This window comes from Sus scrofa, chromosome X (assembly GCF_054392235.1).
Source record: "Sus scrofa isolate SSC_HxYL_T2T_F1_AM1 chromosome X, Sscrofa_HxYL_maternal_Yorkshire_Landrace_v2.0, whole genome shotgun sequence".
Lineage (NCBI taxonomy): Eukaryota > Metazoa > Chordata > Mammalia > Artiodactyla > Suidae > Sus > Sus scrofa.
In genome coordinates, this window is record NC_139401.1 from 128761065 (window position 1) to 128782195 (window position 21131).

Here is a 21131-nt window from a genome sequence, read left to right on the forward strand (position 1 = left end):
TCTGTATAATAACAATGAAATATTAGAAAAGGAATACAAAAATACAATACCTTTTTAATTGCACTCCAAAAAATCAAATACCTGGGAATACACCTGACCAATGAGGTAAAGGACTTATATGCTGAGAAATATAAAACATTCATCAAGGAAATTAAAAAAGATGGAAACAAATGGAAAGATATTCCATGCTCCTGGGTTGGAAAAATTAATATTGTAAAAATGGCCATACTACCCAAAGCAATCTACAGATTCAATGCAATCCCTATCAAATTACCCATGACATTTTTCACAGAACAAGAACAAACAATCCAAAACGTTATATGGAACCACAAAAGACCCAGAATTGCCAAAGCAATCCCGAGGAACAAAAACCAAGCAGGAGGCACAACTCTTCCAGACTTCAGGCAATCTCACAAAGCCACAGTCATCAAGACAGTGTGGTAGTGGTACCAAAACAGACATACAGACCAATGGAACGGAATAAAGAACCCAGAAATAAACCCTGACACCTACGGTCAATTAATCTTTGACAAAGGAGGCAAGAACATCAAATGGGAAAAAGACAGTTTTCTCAGCAAGCATTGCTGGGAAACCTGGACAGCTGCATGCAAAGCAATGAAACTGGAACACACCCTCACACCATGCACAAAAATAAACTCAAAATGGCTGAAAGACTTAAATGTAAGACAAGACACCATCCAACTCCTGGAAGAGAACATAGGCAAAACATTCTCTGACATCCACCTTACAAATGTTTTCTCAGATCAGTCTCCCAAAGGAACAGAAATAAAAGCAAAAATAAACCAATGGGACCTAATCAAACGGACATGCTTTTTGCACAGCAAAGGACACCAAAAAAGAAAACAAAAAGACAACTTACAGAATGGGAGAAAATAGTTTCAAATGATGCAACTGGCAAGGGCTTAATCTCTAAAATATACAAGCAACTTATACAACTCAACAGCAAAAAAGCCAATCAACCAAAGGAAAAATGGGCAAAAGACTCGAATAGACTGTTTTCCAAGGAAGATATACAGATGGCCAACAAGCACATGAAAAAAGGCTCAACATCCCTGATTATTAGAGAAATGCAAATCAAAACTACCATGAGATACCACCTCACACCAGTCAGAATGGCCATCATTAATAAGTCCACACATAACAAGTGCTGGAGGGGGTGTGGAGAAAAGGGAACCCTCCTGCACTGTTGGTGGGAATGTAAACTGGTACAGCCACTATGGAGAACAGTATGGAGGTACCTTAAAAATTTATAGATAGAACTACCATATGACCCAGCAGTCCCACTCTTGGGCATCTATCCAGACAAAACTCTACTTAAAAGAGATACATGCACCCGCATGTTCATTGCAGCACTATTCACAATAGCCAGGACATGGAAACAATCCAAATGTCCATCGACAGATGATTGGATTCGGAAGAGGTGGTATATATACACAATGGAATACTACTCAGCCATAAAAAAGAATGACATAATGCCATTTGCAGCAACATGGATGGAACTAGAGACTCTCATCCTGAGTGAAATGAGTCAGAAAGACAAAGACAAATACCATATGATATCACTTATAACTGGAATCTAATATACAGCACAAATGAACATCTCCACAGAAAAGAAAATCATGGACTTGGAGAAGAGACTTGTGGCTACCTGGGGGGAGAGGAAGGGGTGGGAGGGATCAGGAGCTTGGGGTTAATGGATGCAAACTATTGCTCTTGGAATGGATTTACAATTAGATCCTTCTGAGTAGCATTGAGAACTATGTCTAGATTCTTACATCGCAACACAACAATGGGAGGAAAAAGTATGTATACATGTATGTGTAACTTGGTTCCCATGTTGTACAGCGGGAAAAAAAATTTTTTTAAATTTAAAAAAAGATTAAAAATCGAAGACCAATTTAAAAAGAAAATATATTCATGTATATTTATATGATGGAAGTTGGGAGTAAGGGAGACCACGGTGTGATCACATTAAAGTTCTTGTTAAAGGGCAAGATAGGCAGCATTTTAAAAATAAAGTAACAAAGGATAATGGTGAAACAGAAAACTTATAAGACTAATGGAAATAATAAATTAGTATGATAGAAATAGGTCCACATATATCAATAATCAGAATAAATGCAAATGGAATAAACTGGCCAGTTAAAAGACAAAGACTGACTAATCAGGAAAAATGCAAATATATGTAGTTTTACTAGAATGACATTAAGTATATGCTAGTTGAAAGTAAAATGATGAAAAAAGGACAAATGAGGCAACTGCAAATCTGAGGAAAGCTGGTGTAGCTCTATTAATATGAGATAAAATAGGCATGAGCATATACAGGAAGCATGAGAACTACAAAAATAAACTGATGACCCATCCTCGTCTTGAAGATTTCAATGTATTCCTCAATTCACAGGTGAATCAGAAAAATACAGTTTAAAAGGATATGAAATATATGGGTGACACAATTAAGCCTCCGCTAATAGATAATCAAATGTATCTATGTATCTAAATATGTGTGTGTGTATACACATATATATTTATTTATTTAGGGCTATACCCATGGCATATAGAAGTTCCCAGGCTAGATGTCCAATCAGAGCTACAGCTGTTGGCCTACACCACAGCCACAGCAACGCCAGATGCGAGACATGTCTGCTACCTACACCACAGCTCAAGGCAATGCTGGATCCTAACTCACTGAGTGAGGCCAGGTATAGAACTCACAACCTCATGGATACTAGTTGGGTTTGTTACTGCTGAGCCACGACAGGAACTCTCGATAATCTAATGTTATATAATGGATAGTAGGATATTGTATAGTGGAAATTAGGATATATGTGTATGTGTGTAGGTAGGTAGGTGGATGAATGGATGGATGGATGGACAGAGATGATAGATAATAGATGATACTCTTCCAACAAGTGGAAAACCCACATTTTCTCAAGAACACATGGAACATAAAACATTGAACATGTACTAACTAGGCCATACTGCAAAGAAAGCCTCAATAAATTTCAAAGACTAGGTGTCACACAAACTATGATCTCAGATCTAACCTTACTTACATTTGAAGTTAATAATAAAAAATATGCCTACCCATATCTGAACAATAAAATATATGCTAAAAACTGGTGGGTTAACAAAAAAATTTTAAAAGGCATTTCAAATATAAATCCCCACTTTCTATGAGTTTAAGGTCTCCTGTAATCATATGACCTTTCAAGTACACACTCCTTCCTTACTAAGACAAAAAGTTCCCCAGGCAACTTATTGCTGTGGATTTCTGTTCTCTCTCTTCATTTTATACCCTGAGGATTTCCCTAATGTTATTGTGCATTGAGATATTCATTTAAAATGATGTTTTATTTGATCCAGCATTTCTTGGTGTGTCTTGGTTGGGATTTCTGCTTAGCTGGAGGGTGTTCAGGATATCTAGTCTGCCATGTTGCTAGAAGCAGAAGTTGTATTCTCTTTTATTCATTCATATAAATCCATCCATCTTATTTCCTTCAAACTTAAATTGGTAGATATAATAATTTCACTAAATATTGTACAGCAGATACAATTTATCTAATTATAAAAGCACAGAGCACTCAAAAATATGTATGGTAAACATTCTAAAAATGAAATTTAAAGATAGATGTTTAAACCAATTGAGAAAATACCAGCATTTTTCTATCTATAATCATATGATGCTTGGTAATTCACATCTGATTTATTTCCTGCCTTCCTGATATTTTCTAGATTTAGTCATATATTATGTGCTGTTCCTGCCTCTGGCACAGATAGAAACACAAACCAATTGGGATTTTCAGTGCTGTGACTGTGAATCAAATTACTTTGTCATTTGGACCAGAAAGTGAACAATAAACTCACTGACAGTTAAGAAAACCAAAGACTTGACAGGCAACCAAACCTGTTCTCTCCCTCAGCATACAGACACTGCATCAGAGGTCATACATCTCAGAATGTCCTGCCTAGGATGTGGATGGTAACACCTGCTTAACCTTGACTCTGGCAACAGACTAGATGTCAAGGACAGTTTTTTGATGTTTATGGTACAATATATCTCGTTTATTTGAAGAAGCATCTTTCAGAGTTAGCAAAACAAAGAGAATTTGCCTGTGCTAATAATCTGAAATGAAGTTAAATTTTTACTCATTATTTTTTTCTCCCATTATTTGTGTATAAGTTACCTAGCTGAATGAATTTCCTCTGAAGCCAGTACAATTCAATAATTTCTTTTTATATTTCCCTGTCTCATCATGGTAGTCTATGGCACCTTGTGTGTGCTCTGTATCTTTGCAACCATCTTCCCAAAGCCTCTTCTCACATCAGTATGTTGACAGACTGACAGCTGGCTGAGTTGTAGCATATAAGTATAAAACAAGAAATTCCCTCTCCTTTTTGACCTGACAGAATCCTGTGTAGATTGATATTAAGGAAACTAAAAGTGATTTTTAAACTACAGCAAAATAGAACAATTCTGTAACTTTTACCCTTGGATACAAAGTATAATATGTGGGTTAAAGACAAATACCCTGAGATTCTCCTTTATAAAATGTGTTCTTTGCTATGCTGACTTTCAAGAAGTCATCAGAGAATTATCTATTATTTTCAATTTACTGAATTTTAAAAGTGAAAATAACTGCCTCATATATTTCATTTAATGTTCTCATATGTGTAGGCAGGCAGTGCAAAAACCCAATTTAATTTTACTAAAGTTCTCTAGCACAAAGCATTCCATAGCTTCATCTCCCACTAACCCATTGCTTATTAAGACTCTAGCCAAACTGGCCTATGAATTTCTTTTATCAGTTACTGAAATACTCGCCCTATCCCTACTCCCCATATTAGCCTATCAGTTCTTAATGGCAGCACAACTGTCCTTCTTATCTTTAATCTTCCATGGTGTCTAGCCTTTCTTACAAATAGAAGCAATGAGATCCTACTGTATAGCACAGGGAACTATATTCAATCTCTTGGGACAGAATGTGAGGGAAGATAATATGAGAAAAAATGTATAAATATATATATATGACCAGGTCACAATGCTGTACAGCAGAAATTGGCACAACATTACCAATCAACTATACTTTAAAAAAAAGTGTTGAATTTAAACAATCTTAAAATTTTATTTTAGACAGTATTCCTATTTAGACAGTTGTGTAGCTGTTTCATAGAGAATAAAGTTGCCACACATTAGCTCCATAGAAATAATTCAGTTTTTAACTTTTATATTCTTGTTCTTCTATTCTCTTTTCCTGACCAATATGAGGCTGAAACTCAGGCAGCTCTGAAGCCTAATTCTAATGAGGCAGATGCCTGGAACTGGCCTCTAATTGAATCCACACCACAGTGTCTTGTACTAGCTCCCTTGCTTACATGGTGAGTGAATAGATATATATGTTCAAGGGCAAGATGCATTAACACCCTGGTGCAATTAATTTATACATGGCTGCATCAGCCAGTGGACTGGCATGGTGTCAGGACTCCTTCATGCCTCTCAGAACAATTAGAGGTTGCAACAGGGGAATGAGACCTCCCCCACACAACAAGGAAAAAGATGAGGGGGAGGGCACGAAGGATTATCTTCTTGAAAGACTTGATGGAATACTAATTTTGATCACACAACATCATTGACCATTGTGTCCCTGTGTGAGGTTACAGGAGTTGCATCTCCAGCTGGGAAAATGCTACTGTGTCTCTTTATGTAGCCATCTTAGATGGGTTAATTTGTTGTAACTTTTACTTATATTAAAGGGCCTTGTATCACATGTTTCTGGGTTCATATTACTGTCATCCTTACTACACCTGTCTATGTCTTAGCTGTTCTATAAAATTTAAAAGTATGATTATTGAAATATGAGTGCTTTTTTATATAAACCCTATAACTTATACAAACAAATGGGTGCTGTCATTGTTTTAACTCTTCTGTAGGAATTTGTTTTCTTAAATCACATTTCCTCTAAATAAAACTTCTACTTTAATTTTCTTATTCTCTACAGCATCCTCATGATACTACCTTTGCTACATAATAACTGTATGACCTTGAGTAAGTTATTTAATCTCTTGGGAACCTCTTTTATTATCTGTACAATTAATGGCATATATTGAATGGTAAGACCTGCGGCATGAAAGGGTATTCAAGTATTTATAGACAAATGTCTACTATCAGATCCTTCAAAAGGGAATATGGAATCTAAAACAGATTTCAGGAAGATTGACTAACCGGCTCTTATAGTATTCTCGAAGAGATGTGATAAGGACCTGAACTAAAGAGATAGTAGGAATGGAGAGGAAGGGGCGGATTCGAAACATATGGTCTAAGTGTCATGGTTATGGTTGGAGACAAGAAGGAAAAGAATCTGGGATCACTGCCTAATTTCGGACCTGGACCACTGAATAAATAGTTATATTATTAACCAAGATAGAGAACTTTATGAACGGGGAAACAAGAGTTGTTGTTTTTTTTTTTTTAATGGCTCATAATTTTTTAAAAACTATTATATGTCAGACCCTAATTTAAGTGCTTTCTGGGAGAATAACTCATTTAACATACACAACTTTCTTAGGAGATTAATAACAGAATTACCCTTATTTCTAAATAAAGAAAGTAAGGATTATAGAGGTTAAATATCTTACCCACACCAAAAAGCCAATGAGTTGTGTAGCCAAGCATAAAACTTCATCTGCCCAATGCCAGAGCAAATGCTCCTATTACTAGTACAGCCTGTCCCAGCTCAATCAATGGTGGATAGTGCCTTTGTTCATTTTTAAATGTGTCCAAATTTACTATTATCAAGTTAGCACATCTTTATTCTTCTCGTTTTATAGCCAGCCATTGCGTCTTTGTTAAATAGTTTTTCTAAGATAGTGATTGTAAAATATACAAAACATTGAATTCTATTTCCTTTTTGAATGTATTTGAATTAATGTAGTTGAATTTACAGACATGTCCTTAGATGTACAACTCGTATTTTTTTCTGTAATTAAAGTCTTCATTGGTACTCAACAGTGGTAAAACTATTCAAGCTAATTCAAAATGAACTTAGTCACTTCTAGTTTACAACTCAGTTTCTTTTGCATGGTCAGTGAAGGATTCCACCCCTCCCCAATTCTCCTTCCCTTCTACCTAAGAGGATGGAAGGTGTTTCCTTTTGTCTTAAAATCAGAGAGTGCTGGGGCATCTGGTTCACAATAATCAAGACTCTACATTGGCTTCCTCTGAGATGTGCCTTGCAGTCGCTGATTTAATTGTATTTGACTCTATTGCTGATGGTTGAGGTGCTGCTGTGATCTCCAGTCCAGGCACTTGTGTTTTCAGGTAGGTTTGTGAGGCAAGCTCAAATACATTGGCCTAGACCCTACACTCAGCAATTGTTGCTCTATAACTCTGGCTTCTATCAACAGCTCCCCTTGCCTCAAGGATTATAGTCTGTGCTGGGAAACCACTGGTACCTTCTGCTTCCATTCTCATTCTACAGGTTATGTGAGTTCAGTTTTAAATTTGCAGTAGTATTATGGAAAAGGTAAGAAGAGATGGTTAGTGAGTAATCAAAAATATGAGCCTGGAACTCAGGAGAGAATTCTGGGATTGAGATAGTACTTATAAAAGCATCAGTATATACATGGTGGTTTCAGACATGGATGCTGATAATATCACCAAGGAGCCATGTAAGAAATTATGAAAATGGAAGCAAAAACCGTGGGTCACAGTGATATTTAGAGTATGTAGAGGAAGCAGAGTCAACAAAATATATTGAGACAGATACACATCTATATGGGCTACCTGACAAATATACTCAGATATTTCAAAGAATGCAAAGAACTGGGTCTAAAAAACTAGAGAAAATTTGACAGGACCTGGTTTTTATTTCCACTGAAAAATTGTAGTTTTACACAGGCAGAGGATGAGGGAAGTCTGGTTTATACAAGTTGGTGTTGAAAACACCCTGCAGGATTGACTACAATCTCCCTGCCTAAGGTATGATACAATCCTTATGATCAAAATGGATTTTTCTTTTATTTTCTTTAATTTTGGTTGAGGTACAGTTGATTTATAATGTTGTATTAGTTTCAGGTGTACAGCAAAGTGATTTAGTTATACATACACATATACATATGTGTATCTATTCTTTCCCAGATTCTTTTCCATTGTAGATTATTACAAGATATTGTGTATAGTTCCCTGTGCTATCCAGTAGGTCCTTGTTATCTATTTTATATATCGTGGTATATATCTGTTAATCCCAAACTCCTAATTTATCCCTACCCCCTTTCCCCTTGGTAACTATAAGACTGTTTTCTTTGTCTGTGGGTCTGTTTCTGTTTTGTAAGTAAGTTCTTCTGTATAATTTTTTTAGATTCCACATATAAGTGATATCATATGACACTTGTTTTTCTCTGCAAAACTGATTTTTCAAAGTAGCTTTCTTAATTCTTCCCTTTAACATATAAGGCCATTTCTCTTAAAATTAGCAGTCAGCTCTTTTCTGCCTCTTAAGTATGCAAAGTATGTACCTAATCTGCTATTTTTTCCAGCTTCTGCTTTAAGATCCCTGTAATTGTCATTTCATAATATTGGTATCATCCAGCATCTAATATCTTGCTCACTTCACAGTGAAATAACTTGGCTAGTGTACCTTATGTTATTTTCTCTCTCAGCCACTTTGGTACTTTTCATCCTCAAAAGTTAGTCTAATTCAGCATTGAATTCATTACACCCAGGTCCCTTTGTTTCAACAACTTGGATCTAATAGTTGTCAAGCTGGGATGAATTATTCAAACTGATACGTTTCTTTGGCCTGATGCTGGGCTCTGGCTGGGCTGGCTTACCAATGTTGGAGCCTTTCACTCACATCTTTCTGGGCAATTGAACAGCATGTATTAATGAGTCCAACAGAACCTAAAGATACCAGAAGTTGGAGCCTTAGGAAGTTGGATTCATTATTCCTTCTTAAACTCACCCCCAAACTTTGTTTCCCAGTTATCCTCTTTAGATTATTTTCACAATTTCTCCAAGTAATATAATCTTTCTTTTTGTCTTCTCTATTATTCCTGACTTGACCCTGACAACCTAGGCCTTTCTCATTTGCTTATGGCAATTCTTGAACAGCTTTGTCTGCATCTTTTGCCTGTTCTCTCTGAAAACTGTATGAAATTGTGGATATATTTATTTTCTTTTTGTGAATTTACTACTACTGTAACTACTATAATTACTACAACAGCAGTAATGACCATCACTCACCTCAACAAGAGCATCACCTCTGATTCATTAACTTGATACCGATTGCTATAGGTCCTTGTGTAGATTCCATTATCTTCTTTAATTCTTTCCCTCAACCATGTAATTTTAACTTATGTCCATGTTGCTGCTTACCTAGTTCTTTCTCACTGCTACCTAGCATTACACAGTATGCGTCCATCACATTTTACTGTTCCTTTTACAAAAAAATGATGAATTAACATGTTTCTGCTCCTTTTTACAGCAAACCTTGTTGAAAGAGATGATTACACTTATCGTCACTCCTTCATCTCTCATTCTTTCTTGAACACAGAATAATCAAGACTCTTGTCCCAACACTGCACTGAAAACACATTTGGCAAGGTCTCCAATGAATTCTGAGTTGCAAAATCCAGTTATCATCTTACTTGACCTTTTGGCTACATGATCCAACTTACCTCTTTGACTTCATACTCCACCACTTTCAACTTCACTCATTAGAATCCAACTACATGTGCTACAGTTTTATTCCTCAAATGCATTAAGCTAAATTCAATATCATCATCTTTGCTTTTTCTAGTTATTCTGCCTGGTTATTTTTATCTCCAGATAGATAAATACATCACTCATTTCCTCCATAATTAGCTCCTCCTCAGTACAGTCCTGTTCCTGTCATTCTCTCTTCCCTCACCCTGCTATATGTTAACTCATAACATGTGGTATTATGTGAAATGTCATTAAATCATTACTTATTTATTTTGCTTATTGTCTGTCTCTCCTCACTGGAACGTAAGCTCCCTGAGGACAGAGATATTTTCTATTTCTTTCAGTGTTATATTGCCATTGTCTAGCACAATCCTTCTGAGTAAATTTTGGTTGAATTCGTAATTGAATCATGTCACATGAAATACTCTTGTAGTTTCTATAAGAAACATATTTTTGCTCAATCTTTTGTTTGCTATTATAATAGTGTTAGTAGAAAAGAGCCAAACCAGACAATCAAATTATGAGTTTCTGGTACTATGGCTGATAATTTCTGCCTGAGGACATGTCATGCCATGGGACTTTTCAAAATAAGCAAAGAGACAGAAATTACAGGAACCAAGAAATGTGAACCAGTTACATACTTTTCTTCTGCCTCTTATCTTCTACCCTAGATAATATTAAACAGCATTCAGATATTTTCCACACTGGTCCTTTCCTTATGAGATTTTTCTACTTTCCCATTATTTATATTTTTCTGTATTTCTTACAAAGGGTGGACAGGGGTGGTAGGCACAGAGGGTTTTGATTACTGAAATTTCTTTCTCATTATTTATTTTGAAGGAACCAGAATTAGGTCTAACCATAGAAGGGAATCTTCCTTGAATTTGGTAAGTGCCTGAAAGAACTGTAAACTTGGACTATAGAATATGCATTACATAGTAAATATAATGAAAATTTACAGGCATTTAAAAAAGACTTTCTCCTATGAAAAACCTTAGTAATGAAAACTTTATTGACAAACAATATGTTTGACTCAAAAAATAACAGCCTTACTATATATATCAAATTATAAACCCAAAGAAGAAGCTTGGTGTTTCATAAATATCTAATTGCATCCTTTAACAAACAGTATTTTTCCTCTATAAACAAATGGCAACAGTCAGTACATTATGAATTATTAGAGGACAAGATGACCAGATTGACCTCTATTCTAGAACACCTACTAAACCATATCTGGTAAACACAGACTAATAATTATGTCACTTAGTATTGCCATTTGCACTCCAAAATTAAGCTGTCTTATTGTTTCAGCCCTTGTTATTCTAAATGCCATTTGTTCTTGAAACAGATGGGCCCTTGCTAATTAAGAAAACTGCTCTGGTTCATTAAAGAAATAGCAAACAACCAAATGAAGTGTCAGTTCTTAGGGTCACTCAATGTACAAAGCTTGATCACATTACTCATTTGTTCCATCTTCCTCTGAAACATTGACTTAGCCTAATGACTTACCATATATTACTTTTAAGTACTGTAACTGCAAAAAACACAGCATACCAAAAGGTTTAAGTACATGTAATATTACTTGGGAATTGAATATTTCATAAGTTTTTTTAGAGCCCTAAAAAAGATAATTTCTAAAAGTATTATCATCATACTTAGAAGAGACCTTAGGGATCTTTTAGTTCAATGTTTCTTACTCACTCAGTTGTTCAATACTTATTGAGCTCCTTTTTCTTGCTGATTTGTGTTAAATGTTCATGATATAGATATTATTAGCACTATCTTTGTCCTCAAGCTTCCAAAGTTTATTTGGGGATGGAGATATATATGTATATATTTATACACACATCCAGACATAATATTTGCCATTGAAATACATAAGACATTTTGTAAGTGCAGAAAAAGAAACACCTTGCTCTAACAGTGTATACAGTGGTTATATAAAGTTTTTGTGGGGGCTAGTATATAGAAAGCTTTTTTTGGTATGTGTTTCTTGATGTTACTTTGAATGCCATTTAGTTGATCTTTCCTACTAGCTCTAATCATTTGTTAGTTTATTCTCATTGATTTTCTATGTATGTGAGACTATATTGCCTGTAATAATGATAATTTTATATCTTCCTTTATATGTTTATCATTCATTTCTTATTTACTTGTTTTATTGTATTGGTTAAGATATTCACAACTTTAATATGTTCTGTATTCTATTCCATTCAGCAATGAACAGACACTGTATTCAATTCCAGCTAGGATGTAGAAAGTGAAAAGAAATTGTCCTCACCCTATCAGTGATGAAAACCTAGATAATATACAAGGTCATAAGTTGTAAAAAATCCATCAGAGAGCTAGGAATGTCTCAATAAACAAATATGTAGATTTCAAGTCCTTTCTAGGTGATAAGAAAACTGCTCGCCAGCAAAGTGAGAAGAGGAAGAAAAAGTCCATTAGATGGAGGTATTGAGAAAAGAGCAAAACTTTTAGTAAATATTCAATGGTTACATGTGGACTGGAGTTACAGAATAGAATTTTTTTTTTTTTTGCCTTTTTTGCCTTTTCTTGGGCCGCTTTCCGTGGCATATGGAGGTTCCCAGGCTAGGGGTCAAATCGGAACTGTAGCCACTGGCCTACACCACAGCCACAGCAACGCTGGATCCTTAACCCCCTGAGCAAGGCCAGGGATCAAACCCGCATCCTCAAGGATGCTAGTAGGGTTCATTAACCACTGAGCCACAACGGGAACTCCCCGTAATAAAATTCTTAAGAACCCTTGCCTCAGAGCAAGTAGGCACGTACCTGCCAACTCTTTCCCACGGGCCTCCTATAAGATCACTAGTGTGGTCCTCAATGACTGAGTGGAGGCAGGAGAGCTGAGAAGTATCCCCCACTGAAACATTCATGGAGCACTCAGTAAAAAGCCAAGGCCTGAAAATAAGACAGAAAATCTGGCTCTTCATTGAAGTCACTGCAGTGGCCCTCCAAATGCTTTGGAAAAGAGCACAGATCACCTAAGAAGCAGAAATCCAGGGGCAAGACTGAAGGGCAAAGATAATTCTAAGGCATCCCAATCACTGTCAGCCAAGCTATACATCACAGAGTGATTTCCCATGAACCTGAAAGCTGGTGACGGCAGTATTAAGCAGAAAGATCTCTAGAGTCTTGCCGATATGTTGATCTCCTTTGAAGGGGAAGTTCTGACCCTGCCCTTGAAATATTTGAAATCAGTGGTGGAAATCAGTCTAACTAAAATTGAAGAAAAAACCCATACTCAGGTCAACTATAGATTGGATAGCCTCAGCTCCCCACCTCCAATGTATTACTATGAACTTTTCCTGGGAAAAAATATTATTTACTTTAGATTCTACTTGTTTTTCGCACATAATACCAAGAACACAATAAATTATAAGAACTGTTATAAGCAATAAATTATCTTCCATGATCAAGAGAGAGAAATAGTCAAATGGAAGCACTCAGAGATGACCATACCTTGAAATTATCAAGCAGGGGCTTTACACGTCTGTGATAAATACATAGCTTATTATATTTGAAAAGGTGAACAATGTACAATAGCAGATCAAGAATTTCACCAAAGAGATGTAAAGTATTAAAAAAAAATCTTCAAAATGAAAATTCTAGGATTAGAAAATATAACATCATAAACGGAGAACTTACCCCAAGGGATTAATAACAGATCGGAAATAGAACAACAAATATTGTTCAGTACGAAGGGGAACAAAAATTACCACACATTCCTGGTAGGTGTGTAAAATACTACAATGATTTGAGGTAATTATTTGTCAGTTATAAAAATTAAACATGCATCTATATTATGACTCAGTATTTCCTTTCCTAGCTATTTATGCAATAGAAATGAACATAGGGATCTACAAAAAGAGACTTCCATAGAATGATCATAGCATCTTTATTCGCAACAGTAAAAAAAAACATGGAGAACAGCCTTTGATTTCTTTTTCTTTCCTGACTGCTGTGGCTAAGATTTCTAATACTTAGTTGAATAAAAAGTGGTGACAGTGGACATCCTTGTCTTGTTCCTGACCTTAGAGGAAATGCTTTCAGCTTTTCACCACTGAGTATGATATTAGCTGTGGGTTTGTCATATATGGCCCTTATTATGTTGGGGCAGGTTCCCTCTATGCCAACTTTCCGGAGGATTTTTATCTTGAATGGATGTTGAATTTTGTCAAAAGCTTTTTCTTTGACAAAAATAAAACCAATCATGACTGAGATGATCATATGGTTTTTATTCTTCAGTTTGTTAATATGGTATATCATATATCACATTGATTGCTTTGCAGATATTGAAAAATCCTTGCATCCCTGGGATAAACCCACTTAATCATGGTATATGATCCTTTTAGTGTACTGTTGGATTCAGTTTGCTAATATTCGTTGAGGATTTTTTGCATCTATGGTCATCAGTGATATTGGCCTGTAATGTTCTTTTTTTGTGACATCTTTGGTTTTGGTATCAGGATGATACTGGCCTTATAGAATGATTTTGGAAACATTTCCTCCTCTTCAATTCTTTTGAATAGTTTGAGAAGGACAGGTCTTAGCTGTTCTTTATATGTTTGGTAGAATTCCCCTGTGAAGCTATTCAGTCCTGGACTTTTATTTGCTGGAAGTTTTTTAAGTTACACATTCAATTTCACTACCAGTAATCTGTCTGTTCAAATTGTCTGTTTCTTCCTTTCTGTCTTGGCAGGTTGTATGTCCCTCCAAATGTGAATGGATAAAGCAGACGTGGTTTTATATACATACATATATATATATATATATATATATATATACACACACACACACACACACATATATACATATATATATAAAATATTACTCAGCCATAAAAAGAATGAAAATCTTCCATTTGAAACAATGTTGATGTACCTAGAGAATATTATGCTTAGTGAACTAAGTCAGAGAGAGAAAGACCAATACTATATGTTATCATTTATATGTGGAATCTAAAAAATAAAGCGAATGAATGAATGTAACAAAACAGAAACAGACTCATAAATATAGAAAACCAACTAGAATGCCACTGGTGAGAGGGAAGTGGGAAAAGGCACGATAGTTTTATGGGCTTGAGAGATAAAAACCACCATGATAAGCAACAAGGATATATTGTACAGCACAGGGAAATATAGGTACTACTTTGTAATAACTTTAAATGGAGTATAATCTATAAAAATATTGAATCACTATACTGTACACCTGAAACTAATATAATATTATAAAGAAACTATACTTCAATTTAAAAAATGGAAAACAGGAGTTCCTGTCGTGGCTCAGTGGTTAATGAATCTGACTAGGAACCATGAGGTTGTGGATTCGATCCCTGGCCTTGCTCAGTGGGTTGGGGATCCGGCATTGCCGTGAGCTGTGGTGTAGGCCACAGACGCGGCTTGGATCCCGCATTGCTGTCGCCGTGGTGTAGGCCGGCAGCTACAGCTCCGATTAGACCCCTAGCCTGGGAACCTCCATATGCCATGGGAGCGGCCCTAGAAAAGGCAAAAAGGCAAAAAAAGAAAAAAGGAAAACAGCTTAAATGTCAGTCAGTTGAGGAATGGATAAAAATATAGTATATTCAAGCTTAAAATTTCAACTTCAAAATAGATAAGAATCAACTAACTGTTCCATGTGACACATGGATGAATCTCAAAAACATTATGCTGAGTGAAGCCAGTCAAACAGAAGATATTCTGTTTTCTCATTTATGAAAATCTGTAAGAGAAAAATGTAGTTTATATTGATAGAAATTAGAAGGTGGTTGCCTATGGGTGTTGACAGGAAGATAAGACAAGAAAACTTCCTGGGTTGAAGGAAATACCCTATATTTTGGGGTGGGCTTGGGATTATTTTATTATTATATGGGATTATAAATTTTAACAGAACTGGACACAAAATCTATACATTTTATTGTATGTATTTTATACTTCAATCATAAAATATGTATTCTTAAGAGTTGAGGCTATGTAACAAAGAAATGCCGATATATATAGTGGATCATATAAAACCAAAGTTTATTTTTCTCTCATGTAGCGGTTCAACTATTCTGAGCTAGAGGACCTACTCTACTCAAAATAGTCACCCAGGGGACAACATCCATACGTTCTTTTTTTTTGCTATGCCATTCTCTAAAGTTGTCTTCAACTGCATGGTCAAAGCAGGGTTGCTACTATGTCCATGTTCTAGTTCATGGGTATAAAAAAAATTCAAGGAAGTTCATTTTCTTTAATTTGAGATTACCTGGGATTCAAGCACATGACTTACACTTTCACTCCAAAAGCTCAACATTAGCTTTGAGCTCATGGTCACTCCTAGCTGAACACTCATCACCTGGAGGAACGTTAAGGAAACTGAAAGTGGGAAAGTAAAACTGAGCAGGGAAAACAGTATGGCTTCAGACGGCATTTAAGGCCCCCTTGAGGTTTAGGAATTTGAGTTTTAGGATTAGGAATTTCAAGTGAGACCAGTTGACAGAGTTCTTCTGTTTCTAACTATGCTCAGCTCCACCATATACGCATGGAATAGCCTGAGAATTGTATTCAACCAGAAGTGGCTTTGCTAAAAGTGTATGTGAAATGAGAGAGGACCAAGGGAATTCTGAGTGTATGCATGGGAGAGATTATAATGATTGACCACTTTACAGACAAATAAACAATATCATAGAAGGTCAAGAATTCATCCAATGTCATGAGCCTAGAAATGTGTAGAGCCAGAGATTGAACACAGGTCAACCTAGTGACAATCTCTGACATAAAACAAATAAAAAGAATTCCCTAATGCATCTAGGCAGATAAGGTAAATTTATTTAAAAGGTGCTTTGTTATCATCTAATGAAAAGAGGAGTCCAATCACTTAATTTTGTAAATGAAGATACTGAGGTTAGAAAATATGAGGCAAAGACTGAAGTAGAACAGAGGTCTCCTGATATTTAGCCTATCATCCTTTCCATTACACCATGCAATTTTCAAGGGTTTAGATATAGTCCTGCCTAATGCCAAGAAGATTGGACTGATGACCTCTTGACATTGCCTTCATTCTTTTTAGATACATCTTCTGATTCTGTAATACCCACCATAAAATTATAGACACTGATATCTAGTTGCAGTATTATCTTAAGCCTCTTTCTTTCCTGTTTTATTGGGGCATAACTGACAAACAAAAATTGTGTATATTTAAAATATATTGTGTGATAATTTGATATTCATATATATTGTGAGATGCTTACCACAATCAAGCTACCTTAGCCTTTTCATGACTCTCTGCATCTTATATCCTAAAGACTATGTAAATTACCAATTCGATGTATTAATTTTGCTGCTTTGAGAAAAAATAAGCAAAAATAAATAAGGGATGATAATTTTAGCTAAGATTGTGATAGAAAAGGCAGCACTTTTCCTACAATCTCTTAAGTCATTTTCAACTGAAGAAATCTGAAGATGAGCTTAAGAACTATAACTGGTAGGCAGTGCTTATTGAATTTTTTCTTATACTGCTGAATAATTTCACATTACTTAGGCTGTGTCATTATGTATTTCTATCACAATAGGGGGAAAAACATTAAACTAATGAACGTCGTGCCTCGTTTGTCAAGATCTGAGTCACTGGCACGAAGCATCTTTCATTGTAAATGCAATTTGGGAGATTCGACCATAATTCTCCTATTTGAAAATACCCGAGTGGTTAGTACTTAGCCATTTTACTAATATATTGAACATTAAAAATAATTTGACATATGGGAAAGCTATTTGAGACTAGATGATTAAAAAGGAAGACTAAATGAGATCTTTTATTTGTACAAGCCACAGTTTATCCTTTTGTGAAGAATGGTAAAGCTTTTCTGAAAATGGGTACTTATAGAATGTCATATTGTTTAAAATGTTATAAAATCAATTTCCATCTTTCTAGATACTTCTTACAGGATGCTGCTCTTACAAGCATAAGTGGATGTCTTTCACTATACACACCTCAGGACATGAACGGATCGATGGACAGAGTTAAAGACAATGAGCAAACTGGCCAATCCATATCTGAATGTCAAACTATCGACGCCAGAGAAAAATTCATGGTAGGACAGGTTAAAAAGAAAAAAAAAACACTGAAAGAAGAAGCAGGTGTCAGACATCCCTTTTCCCACCCCTGTTTATGAAATTAGGAGCTTCATCAGGAGGAGAAAAGAGAAATTAAGCCTAAGAAAATGGGAAGGAGCAGAGGTTTTACACGATTCATGAGGTAGTCATTTTTTCAAATAGCGGGTTGGAATCCTGAAATATTATGTGTGGACCTGGAAGTCTCTTTTTCTGGCACAACAGTATTTTCCTTCTTTTAAACTCATCTATATATTAAATTTTTTGTTAAATCTTATCTAGCATTTTTGTGTTTGCAGCAGGATAGGGCCTATTAGCCTCAGCTTACTTCTCCAGATTTCAGAAAAAAAAGCCTACATCAGTTTTCCTCAAACTGTAGTCTCAGTTTGACTCATGCCAACTCACATGGGATGCTTGTTAAAAAGACTGATTGCAGGGCATCCTAGACCAGACCTACTCAAATACAACGTTGGAGCATGGTGCCTGGAAATCTGCACTTTAAACTAAAACATGCTACCCATGCACATTAAAGTTTAGTAGTGACCTTTGGGGGGATTTCCAACTTACTGCTCCAGGACAGAAAAAAAAATCAAAACTATTGAAGAGAAGAATACCAATAATAGCTTTCCTTACTTGGTTTTCCATATGAATAAATTCTCAGTCTCACAAAGGTAAGGGGAAATCCTCAAAATGCTGGAGTAATTGCGCTCTTCCCCTGAATTTCAGAGCGTTACTGACTCTGTGATTCTACCTTGATAATGAATTCCTAAGTATTGGACTGCCTGTTGTGTGCACTTCCCTAGCAGAGCTGAAACAAGCAAGACAATTTCAAGCAGAACAGAGAAAAATTGGACTACAAATCTGGTTTGTTTTAGGTGAAGAAAAAAGAGGAATTTTCCACTTTCAGCTTACTGGAGGCTGTAGTGACACTACATTCCATCTGTTTGTAAAACCTTCTTATAGCAATTAAATGTGGCATATATTAATTCAGCTTCCAATAAGTGTAGATTGTGTAATTCAAAGCTTTTTTTTTTTTCCAGGAGACATTCTCCACCACATTATAGTTAAGTCCCTAACCCAATGAGTTCACTGGTTGCTAAGGGACTATTCAATGCATGTCTGAACTATCAAAGCCATACCTTCAATGGACAGAGTTAAGGTTAAGAGATGTAATCAGGCAGCTGGGAACTGTCCTTGTGGAAATAAGAGTATGATCACAGGGTTGACAGTAGAGGCATAGCATTAATTGGGTTTTTTTCTCAGTTGCAAAATTGAAATAAAGAATCACGTATGATTGGCATTTTGAATCATACGTGAACTCTGGTAAAGAACCTCAGCATCTTGTTACTCATGATTGTTTGAGGAACTGGTATCTATCGGTGGAGGGAAGATTCCTCCTGCACAGGCCACAGCTGAGAACAGTGATACAATTGAGAACAGAAGGCCAAGAAACATCTCTGAGGGGACTGGGGCCATGCAGGAGCTAATGATACCACTCACAGAAGGAAGGTTCCACCAGCCAAAATATCTTGCCCCATCCTGATCTCACAGAGGTCCTATATAAACTAATTCTTCCCAAGTATTGTGAGGACTGATCACATGCCATGCCTGCACATTTTCTAGGTCCTGGTAACTAACAATTCACACACACACACATATTTATTGTTTACTAGGAGTCCAGGTGAATCAAATAACACTTCCTAAGTCTAGCACCCCTCAGCAGGATCAGTCCTTAGGACTACTTGATGTCTGCTTTTAAATTACAAAAGCTTTTCCCAGAAAATCAGCCAGATATGTCAGAACTGAAACCAGTTTGAAAAAGTTTAATCTATTTTAAGGAAAAGGGTAGAGTTGGAAGAAATGTTATATTTAGGGAAGACAGTGGTTATATTAAGTAGTGGTAAAATTAGGTAATGCTTGATAAGAAGGACTAGCAAGTAAAATATGAAATTGGCCTTAGGTATGTGGGTTCTTTTAATCTTGCTTTACATCATAACCCATTAGGGTCAGCAGTATTTATTAATGAGCAATTGTAATAAAGAAGCATTTGGATAATTCCTATGAAATATAAAGCATAATTGAGTTCAAAAGTTACCAAACATATAGGTATATATAAAATACATTTTACCCATTCATTAAATACCTAGGGAGGAGAAGTGCAGAAATGGTAAAGTTTTTTTGCCACGAGTTGGTAGTTAATCACAGCCCAGGTTCCCAGATTTTTATTCCAGTGCCTACATTATATATGTTGTTGGTTCTCTCATTCAATTTATTTTGGCCTGTAAAATGACTAGTTGTTTAGAGCATGAAGCCATTATCAAGGCACTCCCATGTAACATGGAGTATAATCTGAATATAGTCTATTTACAAGAAAAAGAAATAAAAGAGATATAGATTGGAAAGGAACAAGTTAAACTCTCTTTTGTGGAAGATGACAGGATCTTATATATAGAAAATCCCCAAGACTCCACAAAGAAACTGTCAGAATAAATGAATTCGGTAAATTTGCAGGACACAAAATGTCTAAAACTTAGTTGTGTTTCTGTACACTAATAACAAACTATCTGAACAAGAAAATGAGAAAATAATCCTATTTATGATAGCATCAGAAAGAATGAAATATATCAGAAGAAATTTAACTGAGGTGAAAGATCTATACACTAGAAACTATAAGTCATTGATGAAAGAAATTAAAGAAGATATTAATAAATGGAAAGATACCTATGTCCATGGATTGGAAGAAGATTATTAAAATATTGATACTACCCAAATTCATCTAGATTCAATGCAATACCTCTCAAAATTCCAATGGCATTTTTCACTGAAATAAAAAAGCAATTTTAAAATCTGTGTGGAACCACAAAAGACCCCAAGTAGCCAAAGCAATCTTGAGAAGGAAAAACAAAGTAGGAGGCCTCATACTTCTTGATTTAAAATTATATCACAAAACTATAGTAATCAAAATAGTATGACACTGGCATAAGACAGACCAACAAAACAGAAGAGAGAGATGGAAAATTAACCCACACATGAGGTCAACTAATCTATGACAAGGGTGCCAAGAATACAAAATTGAGAAACAATAGTCTCTTCTATAAGCGGTATTGGGAAAGCTGAGTATCCACATGCAAAAGAATGATATTAGATCCTTATATCATTCACAGAATTTAACTTAAAATGGATTAAAGACTTAAATGTAAGACCTGAAATGGTAATACTCCTAAAGAAAACATGGTAAAAGTTCCTTGACATGGTCTTAGCAGTGCTTTTTTTTTTTTTTTGATATAACATCAAAAGCA

General features: G+C 35.6%; 2 protein-coding genes across 6 annotated transcripts in view; one reads left to right on the forward strand and one right to left on the reverse strand.

The window, feature by feature from the left end:
* LOC110257659 (uncharacterized) overlaps positions 1 to 18027 on the forward strand; it is a 106096-nt gene extending 88069 nt beyond the window's left edge. The window contains exons 4-5 of one of the 2 annotated variants that reach the window (XR_014835139.1): positions 10562 to 10608; positions 17654 to 17790. Coding sequence is in view for 1 of the 2 variants with exons in the window: in XM_085007276.1 (XP_084863402.1) it covers positions 17654 to 17894 (241 nt within the window). In the remaining variant the exon portion in view is untranslated. Of the gene's footprint in view, positions 1 to 10561; positions 10609 to 17653 lie in introns of both variants that reach the window. The other variant, XM_085007276.1, reaches the window with a different exon arrangement.
* LOC102157658 (putative MAGE domain-containing protein MAGEA13P) overlaps positions 1 to 21131 on the reverse strand; it is a 118381-nt gene that overhangs the window by 90860 nt on the left and 6390 nt on the right. The window lies entirely within an intron of this gene.